This window comes from Mesoplodon mirus, assembly GCF_964341445.2.
Source record: "Mesoplodon mirus genome assembly, chromosome: 5".
Taxonomy (NCBI): domain Eukaryota; kingdom Metazoa; phylum Chordata; class Mammalia; order Artiodactyla; family Ziphiidae; genus Mesoplodon; species Mesoplodon mirus.
The window spans coordinates 184,359,331-184,384,165 of record NC_138980.1 but is presented as its reverse complement, the minus strand read 5'-3'; the positions used below and the strand labels follow the sequence as shown (position 1 = coordinate 184,384,165).

General features: G+C 61.9%; 1 protein-coding gene across 5 annotated transcripts; it reads right to left on the bottom strand.

Moving 5' to 3' along the window:
- Positions 1-479: 479 nt before the first annotated feature.
- On the bottom strand, positions 480-24,482 carry LOC309804227 (tubulin polymerization-promoting protein). 5 transcript variants are annotated; one of them, XM_082621447.1, is made up of 4 exons: positions 13,236-15,543; positions 7,920-8,240; positions 1,468-1,621; positions 480-1,330 (listed from the first exon to the last, which is right to left on the bottom strand). In XM_082621447.1, the coding sequence occupies exons 1-4, from the start codon at positions 13,478-13,480 to the stop codon at positions 1,136-1,138; spliced, it is 915 nt and encodes a 304-aa protein (XP_082477573.1). In that variant the 5' UTR covers positions 13,481-15,543; the 3' UTR covers positions 480-1,135. The 5 variants fall into 5 exon arrangements, with proteins under 5 accessions (XP_082477573.1, XP_082477577.1, XP_082477576.1 ...); XM_082621451.1 differs by lacking the exon at positions 13,236-15,543 and adding an exon at positions 24,371-24,482 and having other exon boundaries at positions 486-1,330; XM_082621450.1 differs by lacking the exon at positions 13,236-15,543 and adding an exon at positions 24,371-24,469 and having other exon boundaries at positions 486-1,330; positions 7,920-8,237.
- Positions 24,483-24,835: the final 353 nt, after the last annotated feature.

Below are 24,835 nucleotides of genomic sequence, written 5' to 3'. Positions count from 1 at the left end.
CACCTATGACATGATGTAACTGGCATTTATCAAGTTCAAGTGCTGAGTCTTCTGTCCTGAGATGGACCAGCCAGCCTGTCACTGAAGGTGAGATAGAGCAAGCCCCCAGGAGGCTTGGAGACTCAAGCGCACCCACTCACCTTTTCCCAGAGGTCTTCTGAAAAGATTTACTCCATCAGACCTGAGAGTCACCCTGACACCCCGGGCACTTCAAGTTCAGAATGCAGGGCTGAGCGGGTGGGTCTTCAGTGAAAGCCGGAGCCCACGGCGCTGGCCGTGCGGACACCCGCCAGCCCGTCAGCAGGCCCGCCATGTGGTGGCGCGAGGTGGCGCCCGGGCCCCCCCGACCCTGACCCAGGGCCCCCTGCACACACACCTGGCAACCGTGGCCTAAGTCCTTCCTCTCCAGGACCTGCGCTGGGACGTCGGGATCAGCTGGGTTGTTCTGACCAAGAGGACCTGGGGGAGGAGAGAGCTGATGGGGTGGAGGGGCCGCGGCCCACGCTCGTCCCGCGTCTCTCCTCGTGAGCCGCGCCCTGCGGCCTGAGCCCCGCCTCCCCGCGCGGCCGAGGGGACACGCGGGGTGACGAGGGCCACGCAGGGCTGCGAGCGCGCGTCATCCGTGGGACGTTCACGCGGGGCCGGGCCCTCTGCCCCGAGACGGGACTGTCCCCACCTTCTTGTCAGGCTCCACCTGTGAGCCCCGCCTCCCACACCTCCGTGCGGCTCGCCAGGCCCCGCGGCGCCCTGTCCGGGGCTCCCTCCGCTTTACTGGGGCTGCTGGTTGGTGCCTTGGCGCTTGTGGGTCAACACTGCCCCGTGAGGGTCTGCCCACCAGCTCCTTTAAAACGCCCCCTTTGCTGCAAACCAGTGGCCGGTGTGGTCTGGACCCGGGAGACACTTTGGAAAGGGCCATCTGCCCACTTCCTGGCGGGCACGAGGCAGGTGTGTTAGGAAAGGTGAGTCGGGGCCAAAGCTGGGGTGGCGGGGGTGCGGGCCCGGGTGGGAGGGAGGCGGGCCTGGAGCCTCCGCGGCCGCCCCGCCCCGCCCCGGGTCCGAGTTCTGCCTGCAAGCACAGGAATGTAACGAAGTGTGAGGCGGTGGGGGACTGGGCGACGGGAGGAGGCCCCGCCGGCTACTTGCCCCCCTGCACCTTCTGGTCGTAGGTGCCCGCATGCTTGTAGCCCGGCACGTAGCCCGACTCGTCCACCAGGTCCACGCGGCCCGCCCTGCCCTTGCCCCTGCCCGACGGGTCGAAGCGCTCCTTGTGGGAGCCCGTGAACTTGGTGGTATCCGTGAGCCGCGACACGGTGGGCGAGGAGATGGCTTTCTGCAAGAGAGCGGGGAACGAGGTCAGGGAAGCCGCCAGGGCGAGTCCAGCCCAGGGGCCCAGACCGTGGACGGGGGCCGCCGGTGCCCGGGAGCCACGCTTCTGCCTCCTTCCCGAGACCCGCGCACCGAACTCACCGTCACCCCCGAGATGATGGGGGCCTTGCCCTCGATGAGCCTGTGCACCTCCCGGACGGCCTCTTCTCCGCTCTTGTCTTTGAATCTCTTCTTGGCCAGCTCCTCCAGTGCTTCCTTGAACTGCTCGAATGAGATGGTCCTGCAGGACTTGCCCCTGCAGGGAGAGGGGGCTCAGGGGGCGCCCACCGGGCCCAGGCACCCCCACGGGGAGGAGGCGCTGAGCAGTCACTGGGCTGGGACCCGCACCCCACCCAGGGCCTCGGTGACATCAGGGGACCCCTCACCCCACCTCTTTCCCACAGCCCAGAGCGAGTCTTCCATTAAAACACAGAACGTGCCCTGCCCCGCCCTGGTCTGCGGCGTTACACCCAATAGTCGGCTGCCGTCGGCAATGGCAGCAAATACAAATCGTCCTGGAGTGAAGTTGACAGGAAGCACGTCCTTCATGAACGACTGGACACCAACACATCCTGGTCTGGTGCTAAAGTGGGCGAGCATGTCGCCTTCATCAGAGGGAAAGGGTGAAAAGCACGTCAGATCCCACGGCACAAGGCAGCTGCAGTCCTGGCTGGGGCCACCGGCCTGCGCGGGGTCGCCAGGGGGTGGGGGGCACGGTCCCCACTCGGGGACAGGATTGGGGGCCGCCTCCCCATGGCCAGGGCCTGACCAGCACTGGGCGCGCTGGGGCACAGCCGGGACCCGGGAGCAGCTCCTCATCCGGAGGCATCCCACGGCCGCCCGGGATCTGGTAGGTCATTCTCGCAATTTCTTTCTCCTCCCTCCCTCCCTTTTTGGCTGCGTTGCTTCGCGCGGGCTTTCTCTAGTTGCGGTGGCGAGCGGGGACTACTCTTGGTTGAGGTGCGTGGGCTTCTCACTGCAGTGGCCTCCCCCATTGTGGAGCACGGGCTCCAGGCGCGCAGGCTCAGTAGTTGTGGCGCACAGGCCCAGCTGCTCCGCGGCATGTGGGATCTTCCCAGACCAGGGCTCGAACCCATGTCCCCCGCATCGGCAGGCGGATTCCCAACCACTGCGCCACCAGGGAAGTCCATTCTCGCAATTTCAAAATGGCTCTAGACTGGCTCTTGGTCTCTATGAGTTTTAACTGAAAAGCACTTATGCCACCTTGGATCTTCCCCAGCGAATCCATCCGGTGAGGTTCTCAATGTTCTACAGTAAGAGGAGTGGGGGGAGGTGCCCCGGGGACCAACAGAAAGGCTGCCTGCAGAAGCCAAGGGCTCGAGACAGCGCAGCTGACGGCACCCAGGGGACCGGCTGGAGAGGGGAGGGCAGAGTGGGAGGGGGCTGCCCCCACGTCAGCACCGGCCGCAAAGCCACAGGCACGGCCGCAGAGCGGCCGCAGGACAGTCAGAAACAGGCCACATGTAAGGGTTTTTGACAAGGTTGCAAAAGCCAGTGAATGGAGGTGGAACTGTCCTTTCAGCGGCTGGAGGCTGCGCACAGAGGAGAGGGCCTGGCCTGTGCCCCACGCCGTCTACAAGTTTAACTCAACTGGACCACAGTCCTGCATTTATCACAGACCCCGAACCATCCAGCTTCTGGATAAGCATCCAAATGAAACTCTTCGTGACCTTGGCTTAGGCAAAGATTTTCTCAGGAATGACCCCCCAAAAACAGTCCATAAAAGAAAAACAATGAATTGGACTTGACCAAAAATTTTAAAACCATGCTCTTCAAGAGATACTGTTAAGAGAAGTAAAAGACAAGCCACAGATGGAGAAAATCTGATAAAGGACTTGTATCTGAAACACACAAAGAACTCTTATACCTCAACAACAAGAAAAAACCCAATGTAAAAAGTTGGGCAGGGTTTCCCTGGTGGCGCAGTGGTTGAGAGTCCGCCTGCCGATGCAGGGGACACGGGTTCGTGCCCCGGTCCAGGAAGATCCCACATGCTGCGGAGCGGCTGGGCCCGTGAGCCATGGTCGCTGGGCCTGCGCGTCCGGAGCCTGTGCTCCGCAACGGGAGAGGCCACAACAGTGAGAGGCCCGTGTACCGCAAGAAAGAAAAAAAAAAAAAGTTGGGCAAATATTTGAACCGGACACTTTGTCAAAGATCTACAAGTGCAAACCAGCCCGTGAAGGACGCTCCACGTCACTGGGCACCAGGGAAATCAGGTTAAACCGGGATGCGGCCCTGCCACACACCCACTGGGACAGCGGAAGTAAGTAAACCAGATAAAAGGACACCACGGTGTGGAAGGGTGCAGGCGGCAGCAACCCCCAGAAGGTGGGCCGGCAGCCCATGCACAGCCCCTGACCCCTCCTGGGTCTCACTCGCACGTAAACCTGTGTGTATCACTCTCCTATTCGTGGTTCTGTTCAGTCACCAGAACTCCAACAGCCCAGCGGTAAGCGATAAACATGCCTCAGGACGTCCCCTGCGCATGCCGGGACTCACAGGCACTTGACACGTGAGTCTGAGGACACGGGACGTGCTGACCGGCCACCCCGGGGTCGGGGAGACAGTGGAGGGAGGACACAGCCGCAGGGGCCACGGGGAGGACGACCAAGTCGTGCCGCCAGCGAGGCCATGTGGGCGGGTGGGGAGCGGAGCCCGAGAGGCCTGGACGGCTGTCGGGAGGGGCACCTGGACCGCAGGCCTCATCAGAGCCCCCGTGTCCGGCGGTGGGTTCCACCCCTCAAAGCCTGGCTGCGACACCACAGCGGCTCTGAGGTCCGTGGGCCGGGCTGGGGGGATCCCTTGGCCCAGCTGTCCCGGGCAGCGTGGTCCTGGCCTTGTTGGGGCGGGGAACCTGCCATCCCTGCTGGTCGCTGACCCACGACGGTCGTGGGGCCCCACTTGTTTGTCCTGGGTTGTCCAAGGCGCTCCTGTCTCTATTCACGGACGCCAGGCCTGCCTGCCAGCCTGGTGACCGGCCGCTGGGGCACCAGGCACCACCAGTGTGAGTCACTCGGGCTGGGGGCGGGGCATGGCTGACGGGGCCTCCGTCAGAGGCCGCATTCAGATCGAGTGGACGTGCGGGCCCAGGGCGCTGACCTGCCTGCTCCACCTGGCGGGGCCGGGTGTCCCCACATGTCCCCACCGTGACCGCCAGACAGGGTCTCAGAGCCTGGTCTGGGCTGGCAGGGAGCTTTCCCCAGGGGGCCCCGCGGCCCCCGCTGGGAACAGTCCCTGGGGAGTTCTCGAATGACACTGCCAGCCTCTTCCCTGGAGACACGTGATCACTTTACACGGCTCCGCACACACAGGGAGCCTGTTCTCCCGAGTGCACAGAACCGGAGAGGGTCCCCCCACCAAACCCCCTCCTCCCGGCTCAGCACTGGGGCCAACCAGTGCCCTGCTCAGAAGGCCGTTGTTCTGCTGGAAAGCTGGTCCAGCAGTAATGGGGTCACTGGTCACACACGAGGCCCCATGGGTTGTGCTTCCCAGGCCCTGTGTCCCCAGACCTCCAGGCCAAACGCAGGGCAGGCAGAGGGCTGAGCCCGGCCACTCCCGAAGGTCACCAGGGACACTCGGTGGCCAGGGATCTGGGCGGGGGGGGGGGCAGCACAGCCCTCCGAGGACAGAGGTCTGTGTCTCCAGGGCCAGCGTCATGAAGGCCGCTGGACTTTGGCTAACATGTCCTAGGACGGAGCAAGGGGCCCCCTCTGGACCACAGATAACATGCCACTTGGGGGCTGGAGAAAGCCGACTCCCAGGCTCCCCTGAGCAGCAGAAGCTGGGACCTGGGTGACCCGTCCAGAGAGCAGGAAGTGGGGTCTGGAGGGGGAGGCTAAGGCACCAACGAGGGCCAGAGGAGGGAGCCCCCGGGATATTCCCATCAGACCCTGGGCCAGCGGGGCTGTGCGGGTGGCCACGGGAGCGCTGTCTGGAGGACCTGGATGCAGGGTGAGGATGCAGTGTGATGTGGCAGCTGCCCACACGTCTGGTACCAGGCCTTGGGAGCGGGCAGATGCCAGCCCCCTGCTCCTGGGCCCCAGGGACCACGCTGCTGGCAACCTGGAAGGAGGCTGCTCACACCCAGGTCTGGCGGCCTCCAGGCCGGCCGCCTGAAGGGCACCTGTGACCCCGACAGTCAGCTGCCCCCCAAGCAGGGAAGAGCATCCTAAGTTCCTCCCGACCTCGCGAGGGCCTAACGCAGGCTGGAGGCTCAGGGACGGGTTCTGGGGACAGATGCACCTGAGGTCGTTGAAACCACTTCTGGATGTTTGGGGAAGGTCATCAAAAGGCCTGTGTGCACTGGCGTCCAACACCAATATCAGCGGTTTGAGGAGCCAGCATGGACGGACTTGCCCGATTCCTGCCCCCCCAAGCCTTAGCCCTCTGTAGACACGCCAGGCAGGCCCCAAGGAGGCCAGGGCAGAAGCTGCTGGATGCCCTGCACAGCCTCGGGCGGCCAGGAGAGGCCCCCGCGGAGGACACTGTGAGACCCCCAACGCCACAGCTGGAAGCACGTGCTGGGGTCAGGGCCCCGAATGCCACAGCCTCACCCACCAGCCTGCAGGGAGGGGCAGGGCAGGGCAGGGCAGGCCCGGGCGCCAGGCACCGAGCAGGCGCTGGGCCCCGCTGGCGTGTCTGGGACTGCACAGCGCACCCGGCTCTGCCCTGCCCACCGCTCCCGCAGGCATCCCGCGTGGCCTGGGTCTCTGCACCGATGCGCCAAGCTCTGCGCTTCAGACGGTTCCCTCCGCAGCCCGTGCAGCAAGAATGGGCCGCGTCCCCCGCCCCGGCGTGCGTCCTCCTAACCTGCAGCCCAGACAGGGCTCCAGAGTCACGGGCAACGCCACCGTTGGCCAGAAAGCCGGCGAGTGGGGGCCAGGAAGGGCCAGCAGAGCCGCCATCCGCCTCCCCGGCCTTCCCACCTGGGCACACACGCAGGGGACCCTGCGGCCCACGGGCCCCCGGCGGGACTGTTGGGGTGACACTCGTGCTTATGGGAACGGGGTCCTGAGTTAATTCCTTCCGCCCTGGGGCTGGGGGGTGGGGGGGGCGGGCACGGGGCCGGGGGAAGCCCTGGTCCCGGAGACGGCAGTCTTCAGTCGAGGCCTGGGGAAGAGCTGCAAGAACCGTGTTTAAAACTTAACACATAGCAACATCCAAACAAACAAGCGCTGCCATGACGACCGGCCTAAACAGAGGCTGCAGATACCGGGCTGGCGGCAGGGCTGCAGAATCATGGCAACCGCCCCAAACAGAAACAGCCATCGGCAGTCAGCGACCCGTGTGGTTCCGCGCCCACGGCTCCCGCGAGCTGCGGCGCTTCTGCCACGGCTGCCACCTGGAGCGGCCGCGGTCCCACGACCCGCACGCCGGGACGCGCGCGTCCCCACCGCGCCCCACACTCCTCAGACCTGGTCCCCCAGGTGTGGCTCCCAGCCTGTCCTGCAGGACCCCACGACCCGACTCAGGGCACCACCCCCCCAGGACCCCCCAGGGAGCACTGTCTCCCTCTCCGTTCCCAAGGGCAAGGTCCCCCGCTGCACAGCTGGGAGGTCTGGGGGACCCTCCCCCAGAACAGGCTCTCCCAAGTGGGACACAGGTCACAGGGACCCCACAGGGAGTTCAGGTCCAGGAGGGCAGAGGGGGAGTAGCCACAGACTGGTCTTGACCGTGTCTTGACCACGACCCCTCGCCGGACCGGGGCTGCAGCCGCCCACTTCCCGCGACGAGCCGAGGCAGAGACCCTGGGGCCCAGAGCAGCCAGGCTCTGAGGTGGGGCCCCCGCAGTGCCTGGGCGCCAGGGGCCAAGCCTCCTCCCTGAGTGTCTGAGCAGTGTCCTGCCCTCCAGAGCGGGACGGGGACCAGATGGGGCTCCCTTTCCCAGGGGGCACAAGGGCCCGTGTGCCTCCACTGCCCGTGCCTCCTGCACACGCGGTCTCCAAGGCCTGTCCAGGGCATCTGTCCTCCGGGTGAGCCGTGACCAGCAGAGTGGAGACCTGAGTTCTACACGTGTGGGCATGCACGTGCGCGTGTGTGCGTGTCTGTGTGATGCCTCGGAGATGCTGTTGCTGTCCTCAAGGTGTGGTCCCGGGGTGTGAAGGGCGGGAGAAGGGGGAGGGGGCCTATCGACGCCCGGACCACATGCCCGAGCCCGTGTGCACACGCGTGCAGACACACACACGGACAAGCACACGGCGCCCACCGTTCGTCATCCCCGCTCTTCTTCACACGCGAACGTCCCCCAGAGCTGAGGGGAGCGGCGCCACAGACGCCCACCTCCCGGACTCGTGCCCCCGGCCCCCAGCAGCCCCCCACGGGCCGGGCTCTGCCACTTGAGACCCCTCAGGCTGCGGCAGGCGGCTGCGGCACGTCCCTGACCTGGGCTCCCGGCCCCACTGGGGCCTGTTCTGGTTCAAACTCCCGGGCATCTTCTTCCGGGCAGGGAGAGTGTCCTGAGGCGTCGCCCTCCTGGCCGCCCGAGAGAACGCAGAGCCCCGCTCCCACCCCCCTGGTCCCAGGCGCACACGTACTTGATCTTGCTGAAGACGATGTCCACATCGGTGACGGTCACGTTCCTGCCGTCGATCACCTGGCAGTCCCTGCACAGCTTGGACCAGTTCTTGCCATGCATCTCCTTCCCGGTGGCCCTGGTGTCCCCGTGCACCGCAAACCTCCGGAAGGCCTCCTCCAGGGCGCTGAGCTCCGGGCCCGCGGCGGCCGCGCCCTCGCTGGCGCCCTCCGACTCCAGTGACAGCCTCTTGGCTGTCCTGTCCTTTGCGGGGTCCCCTGGGGACTTGGGGGGCGTCTTGTTGGCGGGCTTGGGGGGCTTGGGCCTGCTGTCAGCCATGCTACTGGGAGGAAGCAACAAGAGGTCACCTGCTTTTGCGGGCAGATGCCCAAGGCCCCCGCTGCCCGCGGACAGGGGCTGTGGCCCGCCAGCAACTGTGCGACCCCGGGACAAAGTGTCCATCTGCTGCAGAACACGGCGAGGCCCCTCCAGCCCTGGCGCCCTGGCCGCCAAGTCCCCGACAGTCAAAGCCTCCAGCACGGTGGGGCACGAGCCAGCCTCCTGGGGGACTCAGGACCCTCCTGCTCTGGGGGCTCCCTGAGTGACACCTTCCCGGGCATCAGTGGGGTGACACCATCCTCGGGGAAGGGATCCAGAACCGGTCACGCTGCTGCGCCCACCTCAGGGCCCAGTCTGCTGACTAGGGTCCAGCGGGCCGAACAGACCGCTAGTAGAAGAGGGAAGCCCCAGGCGAGAGCAGGGGTCTGTGGAGACTCCGAGGGCCGAGCGGGGCTGCGGCCTGCGCCCAGGGTAGGGGGGGCTCACGTTGGGGGGTGGCTGATGGCGTCAGGAGCCCAGTGAATGCCCAAAGCTGGGCCCGGGTCCCCACGGGGCTGAGAAGACACCTCCACCTCCAGCAGCTCTGGGGAGCCGGGAGCTCAGCACCAATGCCCACCCCCAGAGTCACGGCTAGTGGTCAGCGGGGGGCAGTAGGCAACCTGGCATTGTGGGGGTCCCGAGCAGGGCCCTGCTGAACTCAGGACCTACAAGTTCCCCAAACAGAAAAGGCAGTGCAGCTCAAGAAGGCACAGTGGCTGGTGAGGATGGTCCAGGACACCAGGGGCTCAGGGCAGGGTGGACATGACTGGGGATGTGGTGATGAGCCCCAGGACCCAGCTCTCCGTCCTGGGCTCCACGTTTGTAGCTTAATAAAGTAACTTGAAAATTACTTTAACAAAACTAACAGGAGTGAGACCCTACATGCAGATGGGAAGCTCTCCAAGGTGACTTCCTGCTGTGGGGAGAAGCAGGACGGTGCGGGGAGCAGAAACGACACAGCCGGTGTTGGAGCCATCGAGGACAAACGGCATCCACGTGTGGGCTGCGCCCCGTGGCCAGGCGTCGCTGTGGCCGGCCGTGGACGTGGCAAACAGGAGGCCCGGCTCCCTCCACGTGAGGCTTGTCAGCCGCTGGTCCACGGGGTGGGGCCCGGGCCAGGGGTAGGAGGAACGGGGGTGGGCAGGTGAGGTGGAGAGAACACTGTGTGAGTGTCCCCTGGCCAGGCCCTGCTGAGGCACGGCTGACCCCGCGGGCTCCGGAGCTGGGAGCTGATGAGGGTTCACGGTGGGTGTGGGGATGGACGGCATGACCGGATTTGCATTTTCAAATGAGGGTGTGGAGAGGGCAAGGCAGCTGCCAGGTGGACTCACAGACCAGAGTGGAAGGAGATGCAGGACGAGCGGACCTGGGGAAGCCGGCCCCAGAGTGTCCACCAGGCTCCAGGGACCACCCACCATGGGGGCCCAGCTGTCTTCAGACACCACGTGACCCCCTGGCCCACCAGCCCCTCACAGGCTGTCCGCGCCCCAAAAAGGTGCCACGAGGCCTGTGTCTCCAGAATGATTCTCCCGGGCAACGCCCTTAAGACGTGACTATCTGAAGCAAAACCTGTAGAAAAGGTGACCCAGGACAGACCCTTATCTGCCACAGTCACAGCTTCTGCGTGACATCAGCACACAGTGCCCCCAGCCAGGAGGGCTGGGAATCCATGTTAGCAATGTGCCTGCAACAGGACCAGGTGTGCCTGTGAGATGGGCCAGGTGTGCATGTGAGCTGAGCCAGGTGTGCCTGTGAGATGGGGCAGGTGTGCCTGTGAGATGGGCCAGGTGTGCCAGTGAGCTGGGCCAGGTGTGCCTGTGAGCTGGGCCAGGTGTGCCTGTGAGCTGAGCCAGGTGTGCCTGTGAGATGGGGCAGGTGTGCCTGTGAGCTGTGCCAGGTGTGCCTGTGAGCTGAGCCAGGTGTGCCTGTGAGCTGTGCCAGGTGTGCCTGTGAGCTGAGCCAGGTGTGCCTGTGAGATGGGGCAGGTGTGCATGTGAGCTGTGCCAGGTGTGCCTGTGAGCTGAGCCAGGTGTGCCTGTGAGATGGAGCAGGTGTGTACGTGAGCTGAGCCAGGTTGACTGTGAGCTGGGCCAGGTGTGCCTGTGAGCTGGGCCAGGTGTGCCTTTGAGATGGGCCAGGTGTGCATGTGAGATGGGCCAGGTGTGCCTGTGAGCTGGGCCAGGTGTGCCGGTGGGCTGGGCCAGGTATGCCTTTGAGATGGGCCAGGTGTGCATGTGAGATGGGCCAGGTGTGTCTGTGAGCTGGGCCAGGTGTGCCTGTGAGATGGGCCAGGTGTGTACGTGAGCTGAGCCAGGTGTGCCTGTGAGCTGGGCCAGGTGTGCCTGTGAGCTGGGCCAGGTGTGCCTTTGAGATGGGCCAGGTGTGCATGTGAGATGGGCCAGGTGTGCCTGTGAGCAGGGCCAGGTGTGCCGGTGGGCTGGGCCAGGTATGCCTTTGAGATGGGCCAGGTGTGCATGTGAGATGGGCCAGGTGTGTCTGTGAGCTGGGCCAGGTGTGCCTGTGAGATGGGCCAGGTGTGTCTGTGAGCTGAGCCAGGTGTGCCTGTGAGATGGGCCAGGTGTGTCTGTGAGCTGAGCCAGGTGTGCATGTGAGCTGAGCCAGGTGTGCCTGTGAGCAGGGCCAGGTGTGCATGTGAGCTGGGCCAGGTGTGCCTGTGAGATGGGCCAGGTGTGTCTGTGAGCTGAGCCAGGTGTGCATGTGAGCTGAGCCAGGTGTGCATGTGAGCAGGGCCAGGTGTGCATGTGAGCTGAGCCACGTGTAAATGTGAGCTGGGCCAGGTGTGCATGTGAGCAGGGCCAGGTGTGCATGTGAGCTGAGCCAGGTGTGCATGTGAGCTGAGCCACGTGTAAATGTGAGCTGGGCCAGGTGTGCATGTGAGCAGGGCCAAGGGTGCATGTGAGTTGAGCCAGGTGTGCATGTGAGCTGAGCCAGGTGTAAATGTGAGCTGGGCCAGGTGTGCATGTGAGCTGGGCCAGGTGTGCATGTGAGCAGGGCCACGTGTAAATGTGAGCTGGGCCACGTGTGCATGTGAGCTGAGCCACGTGTAAATGTGAGCTGGGGCAGGTGTGCCTGTGAGCTGGGCCAAGTGTGCATGTGAGCTGGGCCAGGTGTGCATGTGAGCTGGGCCAGGTGTGCATGTGAGCAGGGCCACGTGTAAATGTGAGCTGGGCCACGTGTGCATGTGAGCTGGGCCAGGTGTGCATGTGAGCTGAGCCACGTGTAAATGTGAGCTGGGGCAGGTGTGCCTGTGAGCTGGGCCACGTGTGCATGTGAGCAGGGCCAAGTGTGCATGTGAGCTGAGCCAGGTGTGCATGTGAGCTAGGCCACGTGTAAATGTGAGCTGGGCCAGGTGTGCATGTGAGCTGAGCCACGTGTGCATGTGAGCTGGGCCAGGTGTGCCTGTGAGCTGGGCCACGTGTGCATGTGAGCAGGGCCAAGTGTGCATGTGAGCTGAGCCAGGTGTGCATGTGAGCTGGGCCACATGTGCATGTGAGCTGGGCCACGTGTAAATGTGAGCAGGGCCAAGTGTGCATGTGAGCTGGGCCAGGTGTGCATGTGAGCTGGGCCACGTGTGCCTGTGAGCTGGGCCACGTGTGCATGTGAGCAGGGCCACGTGTAAATGTGAGCTGGGCCAGGTGTGCATGTGAGCTGGGCCACATGTGCATGTGAGCTGGGCCACGTGTAAATGTGAGCAGGGCCAAGTGTGCATGTGAGCTGGGCCAAGTGTGCATGTGAGCTGGGCCAGGTGTGCATGTGAGCTGGGCCAGGTGTACATGTGAGCTGGGCCAAGTGTGCATGTGAGCTGAGCCAGGTGTGCATGTGAGCTGGGCCAGGTGTGCATGTGAGCTGGGCCAGGTGTACATGTGAGCTGGGCCAAGTGTGCATGTGAGCTGAGCCAGGTGTGCATGTGAGCTGGGCCACGTGTGCATGTGAGCTGGGCCAGGTGTACATGTGAGCTGGGCCAAGTGTGCATGTGAGCTGGGCCACGTGTGCATGTGAGCTGAGCCAGGTGTGCATGTGAGCTGGGCCACGTGTGCATGTGAGCTGGGCCACGTGTGCATGTGAGCTGGGCCAGGTGTGCATGTGAGCTGGGCCACGTGTAAATGTGAGCAGGGCCAAGTGTGCATGTGAGCTGGGCCAGGTGTGCATGTGAGCTGGGCCAGGTGTACATGTGAGCTGGGCCACGTGTGCATGTGAGCTGAGCCAGGTGTGCATGTGAGCTGGGCCAGGTGTGCATGTGAGCTGGGCCAGGTGTGCATGTGAGCTGGGCCACGTGTGCATGTGAGCTGGGCCACGTGTAAATGTGAGCAGGGCCAAGTGTGCATGTGAGCTGGGCCAGGTGTGCATGTGAGCTGGGCCAGGTGTGCATGTGAGCTGGGCCACGTGTGCATGTGAGCTGAGCCACGTGTGCATGTGAGCTGGGCCAGGTGTACATGTGAGCTGGGCCAAGTGTGCATGTGAGCTGGGCCACGTGTGCATGTGAGCTGAGCCAGGTGTGCATGTGAGCTGGGCCACGTGTGCATGTGAGCTGGGCCACGTGTGCATGTGAGCTGGGCCACGTGTAAATGTGAGCAGGGCCAAGTGTGCATGTGAGCTGGGCCAGGTGTGCATGTGAGCTGGGCCAGGTATGCATGTGAGCTGGGCCAGGTGTACATGTGAGCTGGGCCACGTGTGCATGTGAGCTGGGCCACGTGTGCCTGTGAGCTGGGCCACGTGTGCATGTGAGCTGGGCCACGTGTTGTTTTAAAGGCAACAGCAGCTCCGCCTCCCCTGGCTCCCCCTCCTCGAGCAGAACACAGGTGTGCACTGAGACCACAGGTGGAGTGTGTGTTCCTGCTCCCGCAGGTGTGAACGCACCTCCACCCCCGGGCCCCCCAGACCAACTCTCAGCCTCTCGTTCCCAATGCCCCTCCTCACGCTGCCCATATGTACACCCTACCTGCAGGCACTTCCTGCATCGGACCAGGCCTCAAGCATCTTGCCCCTTGGGATCCAGGTGCCTTCCAGCCCCCGGGGCCCATTCCACCTCCCTGGTCCTCTGGGCCCGAAGCCCCAGGCGGGTGTTGAGTGCACCAGGATGGCCAAGGCTCGCTGGAGGGCGGCCTGGGAAAGCTGCCGGCCCTCGGGTGGGGGGTCTGGGGGGGCGTGCTTCTGGGGGCAGGATGCGGGCCAGGGGATGCGCATGTCTGGGGGCTGGGACCCGCACAGGGGACTCCCCGCCTCCCAGGCCCTGCGGGGGCGCTGCTCAGGCCTCAGGCCCCGTCCCGCCGGCCTCCTTGACGCCAAACCTCCCGGAACTCGGAACCCGGCTCCACCTCACGCCGAGCGAGCTGGGCCGGCGGGAAACTGACCCGGGGGAAACTCGGGTCACGGCGCCCGAACCCCACCACGGGCTCTGCCGGGTCACCGGGCATCGCACCCCAAGTCCGGAACCTCCCCGCAACACATCAGCCCCACTGGCGAGCCCCCTACTTGAAGGGTCGGAGAGCCGGGGGATCCAGAGGCCTCAGCGCTCTGTGGCCGCCGGGATGCCCTGGGGGTGTCGCTGACGACGCGCTAGAGCTCGACTGGGGTTCTTGTCCCCGACCTCGTCCTAGAGGCTGCTCGGGACCGGGAGACCGGCCCGCAGGTGGGAAAGGGCTCCCGGGACAGCGGACGCCAGAAGGAACCTTCTGGAGGCACGAGCCGCGGTGGGAGCCCTGGGCTCTCGAGCTCCTGGTCCTCGGCCCCGTCGGCCCACCCCACGTGCCACCCTCCTGCGTTCTCAGGGCCGGCGTGGTGCCAGCACCCTCCAGATGTCTACAGCAAGCCGGGCCCAGGGGCGGCACCCTCCACCAGGGCCGAGAGCCCAAGTCCCTGGGCCGTGGCTGCGCCCGCTGATGTGCCCCCGAGGCCCGGGGTCCAGCTGAGACCCTGCTTCTGCGCAAGAACCGCACGGGCCCTGGAAATGCCAGGTTCCCGAGCATCTGACAAACTAGCCCTCCTTGGACCTCGACGGAGCTCCTGACGCCCACCGGGCTGACAGTCTGCTGAGCGCACCTGACCTCGGCCGTGCAGGGGCCTGGGCACAGAACGCCCCTCGCCGGATGCCGCTGGACGCGCAGAGGCAACCCAGAGGCTCTGTGCCAAGTGCGGGAAGGAGAGGAGGAGAGAGTGCAGGGCAAGCAGGCGCCTCCCAGGGCAGCCCAGCCCCTTTGGACGGCTCAGCCCACCGGGCCCAGTCCCAGGACTGATGGCGCACGGAGGGGGCGAGGGAGTAACAGCAGCAGCCCCCAGATAAGTCCCAAGTTGCTCCGGGGCCGCACAGGAGGCCAGGGCGCCTGGTCAGCTGGTCCCGGGGAGAACCTCCTTGACCCCTGCCGGGTGGGCGCGCTGTACCCGTGCAGCCAAGATGAGGTGGGCGGGTGAGGGTTAGGACAGAAAATGCAAAAGACCAAGCGGCCAGAAGCCGGGGGATGGATGCCGTCGCCTCCCCCTGCTCCCCTCTGTCCACCAGGGCTTAGGCCCCCAGGGTCGGGGTCCAGCTTCGCCCTCGGTGCAGCCCCTGGAAGAGGCACAGCCTCCGAGGGAACAGCCCGAGGGGAACAGAGGCGTCGGGGCTGCGCACCGTCTGGGCCGCCGGCCCGCAGCTCTGGCTCTTTCTTTCAGAGTCCACTGGAACACGACACAGCCCTTTGGCAACTGTCCACATTTTAGTCATAATACGGCCACCACAGCTCGGCTGCCCGACACTCGATGTGAATGACCACTCGTCCCAGGCAGCGGGGCCTCCCAGGCGGGCACAAAGCGGCCTCTGAGTGCCTGCCCCGCAGAGCAGACGGTCCCGGAGCCTCAGGCGTGGACGCAGCCCTGCCGGCTCGGCGCTGCCTTCCACGGTCCCTGCAGGGGCCCCGACAGCACGGGGCGAGCGGCCGCACCGTCCGAGCAGGATGCCACTCAGGTCCCGGGTCACATGCTTCAGGCCGTAGGCCCGGAAAGGCCCGTGGGGTTGGGACCTCCTGCACTGAGGCTAGGCCATCCCTCGGGGCAGCCTGGGAACCACAGTCACAGCCACACTGTCCCCTGCGCCCAAGTCAAACGCGGTTTCTCTGGGACGAGAGGGAAGAAGGTGGGTGGCTGAGCGGGCGCCTTCCTGGGGGCCGTGGCCATCTTGCGGGAGCCGCACCCGCGGGCCTGGGGGCTCCTGCTGGTCGGGCTGGCGGGGGAGGGGACGGGGGCGGGGGGGAGGAAGGGGCCAGGACAGGTTTGCCACCCCTGCCCCTCAGAAGAACTGATGTGGACAGCAGGAGCTTCTCTGGGTCACCACGAAGCTGGGGCTTTTTGGGGGACTCACTCCGTTGGGACCCCTTGGCCTCCCAGGAACCATGTCCTGGGCCTCAGTCCCCCGGTCCCAGAGCCGGTCTCTACTGTTTGTCAGCAAGTTTCTTACAAAATCCAAGAACACGGCATCTGCAGCCAACCTGCGGTCGGGCGGACCCTGTGCAGGGCACGTGTAGTGGGTGAATGGTGTTCCCGAGCCAGGTGTGTCCACGTCCTCGCAAGGTGGAGGAGCCTCGTTTGGAAGAAGGGTCTCTGCAGACGTCATCAAGCTAAGGATCTCGAGATGGGTCCACTCTGGACCAGGGTGGCCCTAAGTCCATTGACAGGTGTCCTTACAAGGGACGGAAGAGGAGACACACAGACAGAGAAGCCACGTGAAGACGGAGGCCAAGACGGGAGGGACGTCGCCATAAGCCCAGGGATGCCCGGAGCCCCGGGAGCTGGAAGAGGCAGGAGGGACCCTCCCTGGTGCCTCTGGAGGGAGCACGGCCCTGCGACACCTCAATCTCGGACTGGGAGTCTGGCCTCAGAACTGGGAGAGGACATATTTCTGTAGTTTTCAGTCAAAAGTCTGTGGTCCTTTGTCACAGCGGCCGCAGGACCCGCACACAGCAGGGACACCAGAAGGGGGTCCCTGCCCCGGAGAAAAGCGCCTGCAAAGGCCCAGAGGAGTGAAGCCTGGGAGGCGGCACAGAACCCAGGGGCGATAGCGGGCAGAGGCCCCTCCCCGCAGACGGGGTCCGGCCTCGAGTTGGCGTGCACGTGAGACCCTCAACAGGAAGTCTGTTAGCTCCAGGAACGTGGAGCTGCCCGCGGATGGCCTGGCCTCTCCCCGACGACAGGCGCCCTGCGGTCACCACGTGCCCGCACGGCAGGTCCTGGGGCCAGGCCTCTCAGGCCGCCCGAGACCCCACGGAGCCCACAGCGTGGGGGGCAGGCCGGGGCCCGGGGAAGCCAACCGCAGGGCCAGGAAGAGCAGAGGGGCCTGCGGGGAAGGGCCGCTGCCTGGGTCTGACGGCTGGCAGGTGGGCGGCAGTGTCGCCTGCAGGCCGCAAAGCCTCTCCTGGCCCCAAGCAGCCGAAGAGGAGATCAGCCGGCGCAGGTGTGAAGCGCAAAGCCGGAGGCAGCCCGAGGGTCTCCGCAGTGGTCTGCAGCCCAGCCCTCACTCCCCACCCACCCCGTGCCAGACAGCTGGGAGGCTTCCCACCAACCACGGGGACTGAAAAGCCCCAGGCCCCCCACCCGGGAGGGCAGGGCACCCTGAACAGACCAGCCCTGCCCTGGGGGTGGGCGGACGGGCGCCTGGGAGTCAGGGGCGGTCAGGCCGGCTCCCCTCTACCCCCAGCGTGGATGCGGGGATCTGGAGCGCTGGTGCCCCAAACAGCGGCAGGACACACACAAGCACTCCTGAGGAGGAGACGACCGTTGGAGACGGAAAAACACAATATCCACATATGATGATAAAAAAAATAACCAGGCCCAAGAGGGGGAACAAGTGCCAAGAACTTGCAGAAACAACAGGAAGCAGAAACGACGAGAGGCTCCAGTTACTGGAGCTGGATCAGACATTGAGTTTAAAGTAACTACGTGCACCGTGTGCAGAGAAGAAAAAGAACAAGGTGAGGAATTCCAGCCAAGAATGGGGCCTGTAAGAATGCAGGTAGCAGATCTGAAAAAAGAACACCTTGGAAATTCTAACCGTAAAACAAACACACAATAACTAAAATTCAGAACTCAGTGGATGGGATTCACAGCAGAGCAGGTTAAAGAACTCGTGGATCAGAAATACCCAAAAGAAAACAGCTAGACATGGCGGAAACGTGTGTGTGTGCACACATGTACATACACATGTGCATGTGTATGGTGTACACACATAGGAAAATGGTATGTGGGTACACCATCATATGTGAGGTAAGCTGCCATCCAGGAAGTTAGGAAAAAAACCTCAGCAAATTAAGGACAAAGGTGTTAGAAACAATGAAGATAAAAGTACAAATTAATAAATTAGAAAACAAATCTATAATACAGAGGACCAACGACATCAAAACTTAATGCCTTGAAAACACTGATAAAATTGATAAATACTGGGGACGCTAATCAAGTAAAAAAAAGAGAAGGTCAAAATATCCCATATCAGATGGAAAATGAGGACATCCCTACAAGCTCGACAGATATTAAGGGATTAAAATATAATAAGAGAATATTATAAACAATTTTGGACCAACATGTTTGATAATTTAAATGAAACAGACAAATTCCTAAAAACAAAACAAAAGCCATTTTACCAAACAGTAACAAGAAGAAATATATTCTTATCATTGCTCTTGTATCTATTATTAATTCTTATAATTATTGAGGATTTGAATTCTTATTTAAAACCTTCTCACAAAGAAAACCCCAGGCCTGGATGACTTTACCAGCAGATTCTTCCTTATACCGAAAGAAGAAATACTGTCAGTCTTACACAAATTCTTCCAGAGAAGAGTAAAAGATGAAACACCCCACCCGACTCATTCTGGCTAAAATAATCCTGGTACCAAAACCTGATAAGGGCGTTACAAGAAAAGAAAAATGGATGCCAATCTCACTTACAAACACAGATACAAAAACCCTAAACAAAATATTAACAAACTGAATCCAGTAATAGATAAAAAGGATCAATACCTTACAATCAAGTTTGGTTTATGCCAGGAGTGCAAGGTTCATTTAACATTAACTTAATATAATTCACCACATAACACAACACAGAACCAAAATCATATTATCATCTTAATAAATGCAGCCAAAGCACTTGATGGATTTCAGCATTTATTCACCGTAAAAATTCTGAGCAAATTAGAAAAGGAAATAAATTCCTTAATTTGATAATGGGTACCTACAAAAAGCTACAAAATCATCACACTTTGAATATTGAAAAATTTTCCTTTCAAACTGGAGTAAGAGAAAGACGCTTGCCTATCACCACTTCTACTCACTGTGTCAGTGTGGTAAGATACGGAAAGGAAATAAATATATAAACGTAGAAAGGAAGAAATAAAACTGGCATTATTTGCAGTTTCTATGACTGTGTACACACAAAATCCAAAGGGATCCCAGGAAAACTATTAGAATCAACGTGAGTTTAGCAAGGTTTCTGGATACATGGTCAACATACAAAAATCTATTTCCATGTAGCAGCAAAACCAGACAATAAAAGGTATTTAGAAATATACCATTTAAAAAAAAGTGAGGAAATATGAATTACCTAGGAATACATTTAACAAAAGATGTGTAAGACCGTCCACACAGAGACTATGAAGCATTATTGAAAGAACAGTGATATTATGAACATGGGTTAAGTCTGAAATACAAAGAGGTCAATTGTCCCTAAATTCATCCACAGTTTTAATTTAATCCAAATAAAAATTCTAACACTTTTTATGTCTGGGTAGTGAGACAAGCTGACTGTAAAATATACACAAAAAGGCAAAAAACCATGAATTAACCAGCGATCTTGAAGGGAGAACAGGTGGAGGGTTTGCCCAGCGGTTTCGAGACTTGATGGAAAGTTCTGGAAATGAAGCCAGTGTGGTGTGTGGTCTTGGTACAAGGACAGAAAATAAACCACTGGGCAGAAGAGAGCCTCCAATCCACCCGCACAGGTGCAGAGACAGTGTGGACAACAAAGGAAAAGCGGGGAAGAAAACTTTTTCAACAAAAGGAGATGGGCTGACTGAACAGACACATGGAGAAAAATGGAAATTAATTCAGGTACAGATTGAAGCAGGAAAGGCAAAATCATTAAGCCTCAGGAAGGGGATGTTTGAGAGTATCTGATGTCCTGGGTGGGAAAGACTCTACACAGGACACAAAAACCACTAACCCTAAAGGAAAAGATTCTTAAATGGCACCAGATTAAAACTCAGAACTTCCATTCATCAGAAGATATCACTAAGGATTGAAAAGACAGCTGTGGGCAGAGAAGGTGTCTCTTACATGCAACACACATTGCCGTCTCCAGAATCTAGAAAGAACCCTGTGGATCAACCAGAAAAAGACAGCTCTAGAGAAACGGGCAAGGGACTCGAGGAGGCCCAGCACATCCAGACACCCAGTCACTGGCGGGGACGCCTGGCTTCGTTACCTTAGCCTGAAACGCAGGCTCTGGCACGCACCCTCCAGAAGGCCACCCGCCAAGAGGCCACTGCGCCCTGCCCACTGCCGGCGGCTGTGGAGCGCGGCCGTCAAGGGGCTTCAACTCCGGGGAGCCGCCGGTACCATCGGCTAAGACGGGGCGCCGAGGGCCCAGCAGAAACATTCGCACGTGTTCTCCGAGGAACACGCAGGGGGGCTCCAGGCAGCCACGCCAGAGAATGGAAATAACCCCAAGGCCCGTGGCCCACACAAGGGATCAGCGGACGGTGAGGGGCTCACGGAACGCAGCAGGCACCGGCTCCACGCGGTACTGCCCGAAACGCGCCAGCATCGCAGAGCACGTGCTGTGAGGCAGGAAGGTTAAACACTAAACCGGAGGGGGGGCGGGAAACAGGCGCAGGGAGTAAAACCACAGCAAAAGCAGAGTCCCTCCCCAGGAACGGGCTGGGGGGCAGCCACAACCCCTGGCAGGAGGAAGAAGGAGCGGCCCGGGACCTCTGGAGGCCTGGGGGCCGAGCAGCCAGCAGGGCCAGGGCCGGGCAGACGAGGCCCAGATGAGCTGCGGGAACCGCCTTCCCAGGAAGGCAGCTTGGTGCTGGGGGCTCCTCCCAGGCTCCGAGGCCCGTGGCCCCCCGCGCCCAGAGGCAGTGGGAGCGTGAGGCCTGAACGAGGCCCCCGGAGGATGCTGGCTTTTGTGACATTCCCGCTGGAGCGAGAGCTTCCCGGGGCTGACCTGGCCGGGCTCACCTGGCACCTGATGTCTGTTGAACAAATGGGTGCAACAGGGTTACAGGATGAGACCTTGGGACTGTGGCCCAAAGAGGGGAGATTGTGCTGGGACAACTGGACATGGGACATGCTGGGGACACAGGGGGACACACGGGGACACTGTTCTGTGGGACACAAGGCGATGGGCAGGAAAGGGCTCCAGGTGTTCTTAACTTTTAGGCTTGAAAAAAGGTAAGGGCCAGTCCTTCCTTTTCACAAATCTAATTAAGAAAAGGAAAAGTGGCCATGAATGTGCTCTCCCGAGGGTAAGCTCACACACACCCCCAGCTAATGGGGGGTCGCAGAAGACACTTGGGTTTGGTACCAAAGTCAGAACACCATCATTTCCTCACACCCTGTGAAAGACTTGTTACATTTCTTCACCAAGGAAGGTCCTACATTTGGACATTTAGACATTAAATTACAATTGAGCTTCACTGCACGTCACTGCACATCCCGTACAGTTAAAGGGGAAATCTGCAAGCGCAAAACAGTCTTGCTTCCCTGTCAGCAAACGAGATTTGGAGACAGCATGCCACGTCCCTGTGGGGAGCGGCCCTTCCCCCATATGCCCTTCTTGGGGGCTGCAGATCACAGAACCCGCACCCTCCCCTGTCACCCCAGCAGGGCCAATCAAAGCCATTTCCAGGAACTGCCATGTGGATGCCACTGAGGACGTTCCCCCTCTGAAGAGACTCTGCTGAGCTGGGACTTGTGGCGGGGATGCTGTGGACTGGGGGTGCCAAGCTTGGGGGTTCCATGGGTTGTGACACCATGGTTACCTCCCCACCCCAAGAGGGGGCTGGTCTCCCGAGGAGGGGCTGAAGAGCGGGGCGCCGGAGACCACGTCTGAGCCCCAGATGCCGCTGGGCACCCCCCAGGCAGCTCCCCACCTTCCTTCCCAGGAAACACCTGCTGCTCAAGCAGCAGGAGTTGGGCGTGTGTCGATTCTCCTGCCTAATCCCAGCATCCGCCTGGTCCAGGGTTTGGGGCTCAGGTGGCCTCTGCACAGTGCCCGGCACCCTCGGTCTGGGGTGGTTTCCAGATGGTGCCAGGCTGGGCCCAGGGCACAGACCTCCCGACCCAGGGAGGCCCTGATACTTCAAGGTGCAGTGGGGGCTGTGCCTCGTGGCCCCAGTGGCCCCGGATGGCGGCTCCTGTACGTGCTCCTCTGGCCTCACAGCAACATCACCAGCTATAAATAGCCCTGGCGCTAAGCCAGCAAGCCTCTCCCTGAGGAAGCTTCTAATTCTCAGCCTCTTCTGCAGGGAGCGGCTCCACTGCCCACCAGGGAGGGAAGCCACGAGGACGCAGCCCCAGAGGACAGTTTGGCTGCTCAAAGATTTCTCTTAATCCTCAATCAGTGACGAGTGATTTTAATTTTCTTCACGAAACTCTCCTGTGATTTGCACATTTCCCACAATGAGCATCTATAACCTTGTATACAGTTAAAACAGCTTATTTATTGCAACTTCAACGGGTTCACGAAGATCAGCCAAACAACACCGAGGAGATAAGAATTCGGCCAACACAGCTCCCACTAATCTCCATCACTTCGTCATTCCAAAAAGATGGAGAAGAATTTTTTAATGTAGTACATAAATTAGGGTACCTTTCTGAGTCACAGATCCTTCTGGAAATCACGAAGGCCCCTTCCCCAGGAAAACACACATACCCTTGTGTGGCACGCATTCTGCAGATGCCCCCAGGCAATTCACCAGCACCCCCTTCCCCCATCACTCATCACTGAGCCCTGGGATTCCAACCACGTGGTGGGAACAGGGGCTGGTACCAGAGAAGGGGTCATGGAGTCCAGTTTAGGGCACTCGCAAGGCGCCTGTCCCATGGCCCCCGCCCCTCCCCCCATTTCCTGCCGGCTCCAAGCTCTCCCTCCCCAGGCCCATTGCTCCATCCCCGGATGTGGTCCTAGGGCACTTGGAGTTCAGGTCAGGGTTTACTGATCACCTCCTAGGCGGCAGGGGCTGGCCCAGGCCCTGGGGAGCACCCCCCCAGCGCACCCTCCCTGAGAGATTGGCCACGGGGAGTCCTGGGAGGTGGTGGCGGGGGGGGCCGTGGGAGCTAGGTCTTTTATCGTTTATAAACGTCAGATGAATTAGCCAGTAAACACACAGACGGATGACAGCATAGCCAGCTTAGCCTAAAAGGTGTCCCATCATCAGAGCACAAAGCGCCTATCAAAACAGCAGTCACAGGGAGGGTTTTCTTCCCACCTCATTTCAAGGCTTCATTTACATAACTGAAACCGCAGAATAAAGGGTTTCTCTGGATCCTCCTTCAAGGGCGGGGCACTGGTCCCCAGGGGCGTGTGGAAAAAATACACTGGCAGCCAACCTCTTTATCTTGATTGCCGGGTTATGTGCCCACATGCGATAAGAAAACAGAACACCCCTCCGGGGATGCTTCTGGATTTGCAAAGTGTAGGCCTGACCCTCTCACCTGCACCGATATGGCGACGTTAATGCCGGACCGAGGGACGGCCGAGTTCTCGCCAAAGGATCACGTACATTCTCGGCCCCTGGACACAAACGGCCCTTTCTGTGGCCCTGGGGCTCCTTAAATTCGTGCTGTATGACAGTGGCTTCATTTCAAACCCTCTAAGCCCTAATGTCCCGCAGTCTCGCTGGCAGCCGCCACCCCAGGCCTGGGCATGTGAACGGTGTTTATGTAGCAGGACACGGAGAGGGAAGGGGCTGCGAGGGGAGTCCTCTATCGCGTTACGCACCGACACGAAGAAAGGCCGAGGAGCCTCATTTAGGGCCCAATTATAAACCTGCCCTTTGCATCGCCGGTCGCTCCAGCCCGCGCCCCCGCGTCCCCAAACCCGCGCCCGGACGCAGCCACGGGGGCCCGAGCGCCGCGCGGATAGCCGGCAGCTCCGGGGCGCGGGGCGCACGGACGCACTGGGCCTCGGGGAAGGGGCGCGGGCGGGCGCCGGGAATGGGTGGCGCGCCCCGGCCCGCAGGCGCAGGTGGCCCTGCGCGCCGCGCCCCGGGACGGAGCCCCGCTGCCCCTTACCTCGGAGATGCGGCGACTGCAGCGGCGGCGCCTCCGCGACTCGCGCGCGAGCAACCCGGTACCCGGCCTGCGCTCGCGCCGCAGCTCCCAGCCCGCCGGCTCCGCCCCCGGCCTCAGGCCCGCCCCCAGACCCGCCGGCGCGCCCCCTGGCCCCCAGTTTCCGCGCCCGGTCCGCCCCACGCCCTGCCCTCCCCGCGCTCCTATTGGAGGACCCGTCCCAGGACCCGCCCCCAGCCCCCACTGGCCCCCTCTCGGACCCGCCCCCCAGGCCCGCCCCGCACTCTCTTGGCGGCTCCGCCCCGCCCCCTCCCTCCCGGGCTGCCAGGCGCACTGAGGCCGTCCGAGCGCGGACCCTGCCTTACAAGGCGGGTCGGCGCTGGCCCCAGGGCCACACGGCTCCGCGGGGCGGGGTGTCGCCCGTGCGGTCCCACCTGGCCCTCCGGGACCCCGGACGCGGGTCGACGGATGGGCGCGAGGACGGGCCTCCCGGCTGGGTCGGCTGGACGCTGGCCTCTCTGCGGAGACGCTCGGGCCAACGCTGGGGTCCGGGGTGACCGGGCTCGGGCCTCAAGGAGGGGAGCAGGGTGGGGCGGGGAGTGGGGCCGCCCCGCGAGAGTTTGGGGGACAGTGGGAGGGTGAGGCGAGCGCCTGGCTGGGGTGGGCCAGAGGCGGGGAGGCGGCTCCGTGCCGGGCCCTGGGCGCGGTGCGCAGCTGGGACGCCTTCCCGGGGGCGAGCGGCGGCGCCCCAACCCGGGCTCCGACTCCAGCTGGAGGCGGGCCATCTTCCTGCGTCCGACCGGGGCCTCCGCGGGTTACCTGGGTGAAAGCTGCAGACCTCAGAGCCTCTTCCAGGGTCTCTTCGTCTCTCTTCTCGGGACACCTGCTGCTTCCTCTCCACCAGGCCGGCTCTGCGCCAGGAGGGGTGGGTTCGGAGACAGGGCGCGTCCCCGCCTTCACCAGGAGTTTGCTCAGCCGAAGGTTCTGGGGCCGGGGTGGCAGGGAGGTTCTAGTCCTGAGACTTGGGGTGCAGGGGTCTCCCTCTCTATCCTCCAGGCCCCCCTCCAGTGGAGCAAGCCGCCCCAAACTGTCCAGATGCCCGGGCTCCAGGGGGAAGCGTGGCCTTTAGTTTCACTGCCGTGGTACCTGGCGCTGGCCAAGGAGCCCACCGCAGGCCCTGTCCTCCCCTCTTGGCTGCAAAGCCCCCACCCTGAGCCTTACACATACACACCTCCATGGCCCATCTGGCCACAGACTTCCCTCCCCCCCCCACCCAGTCTCTGT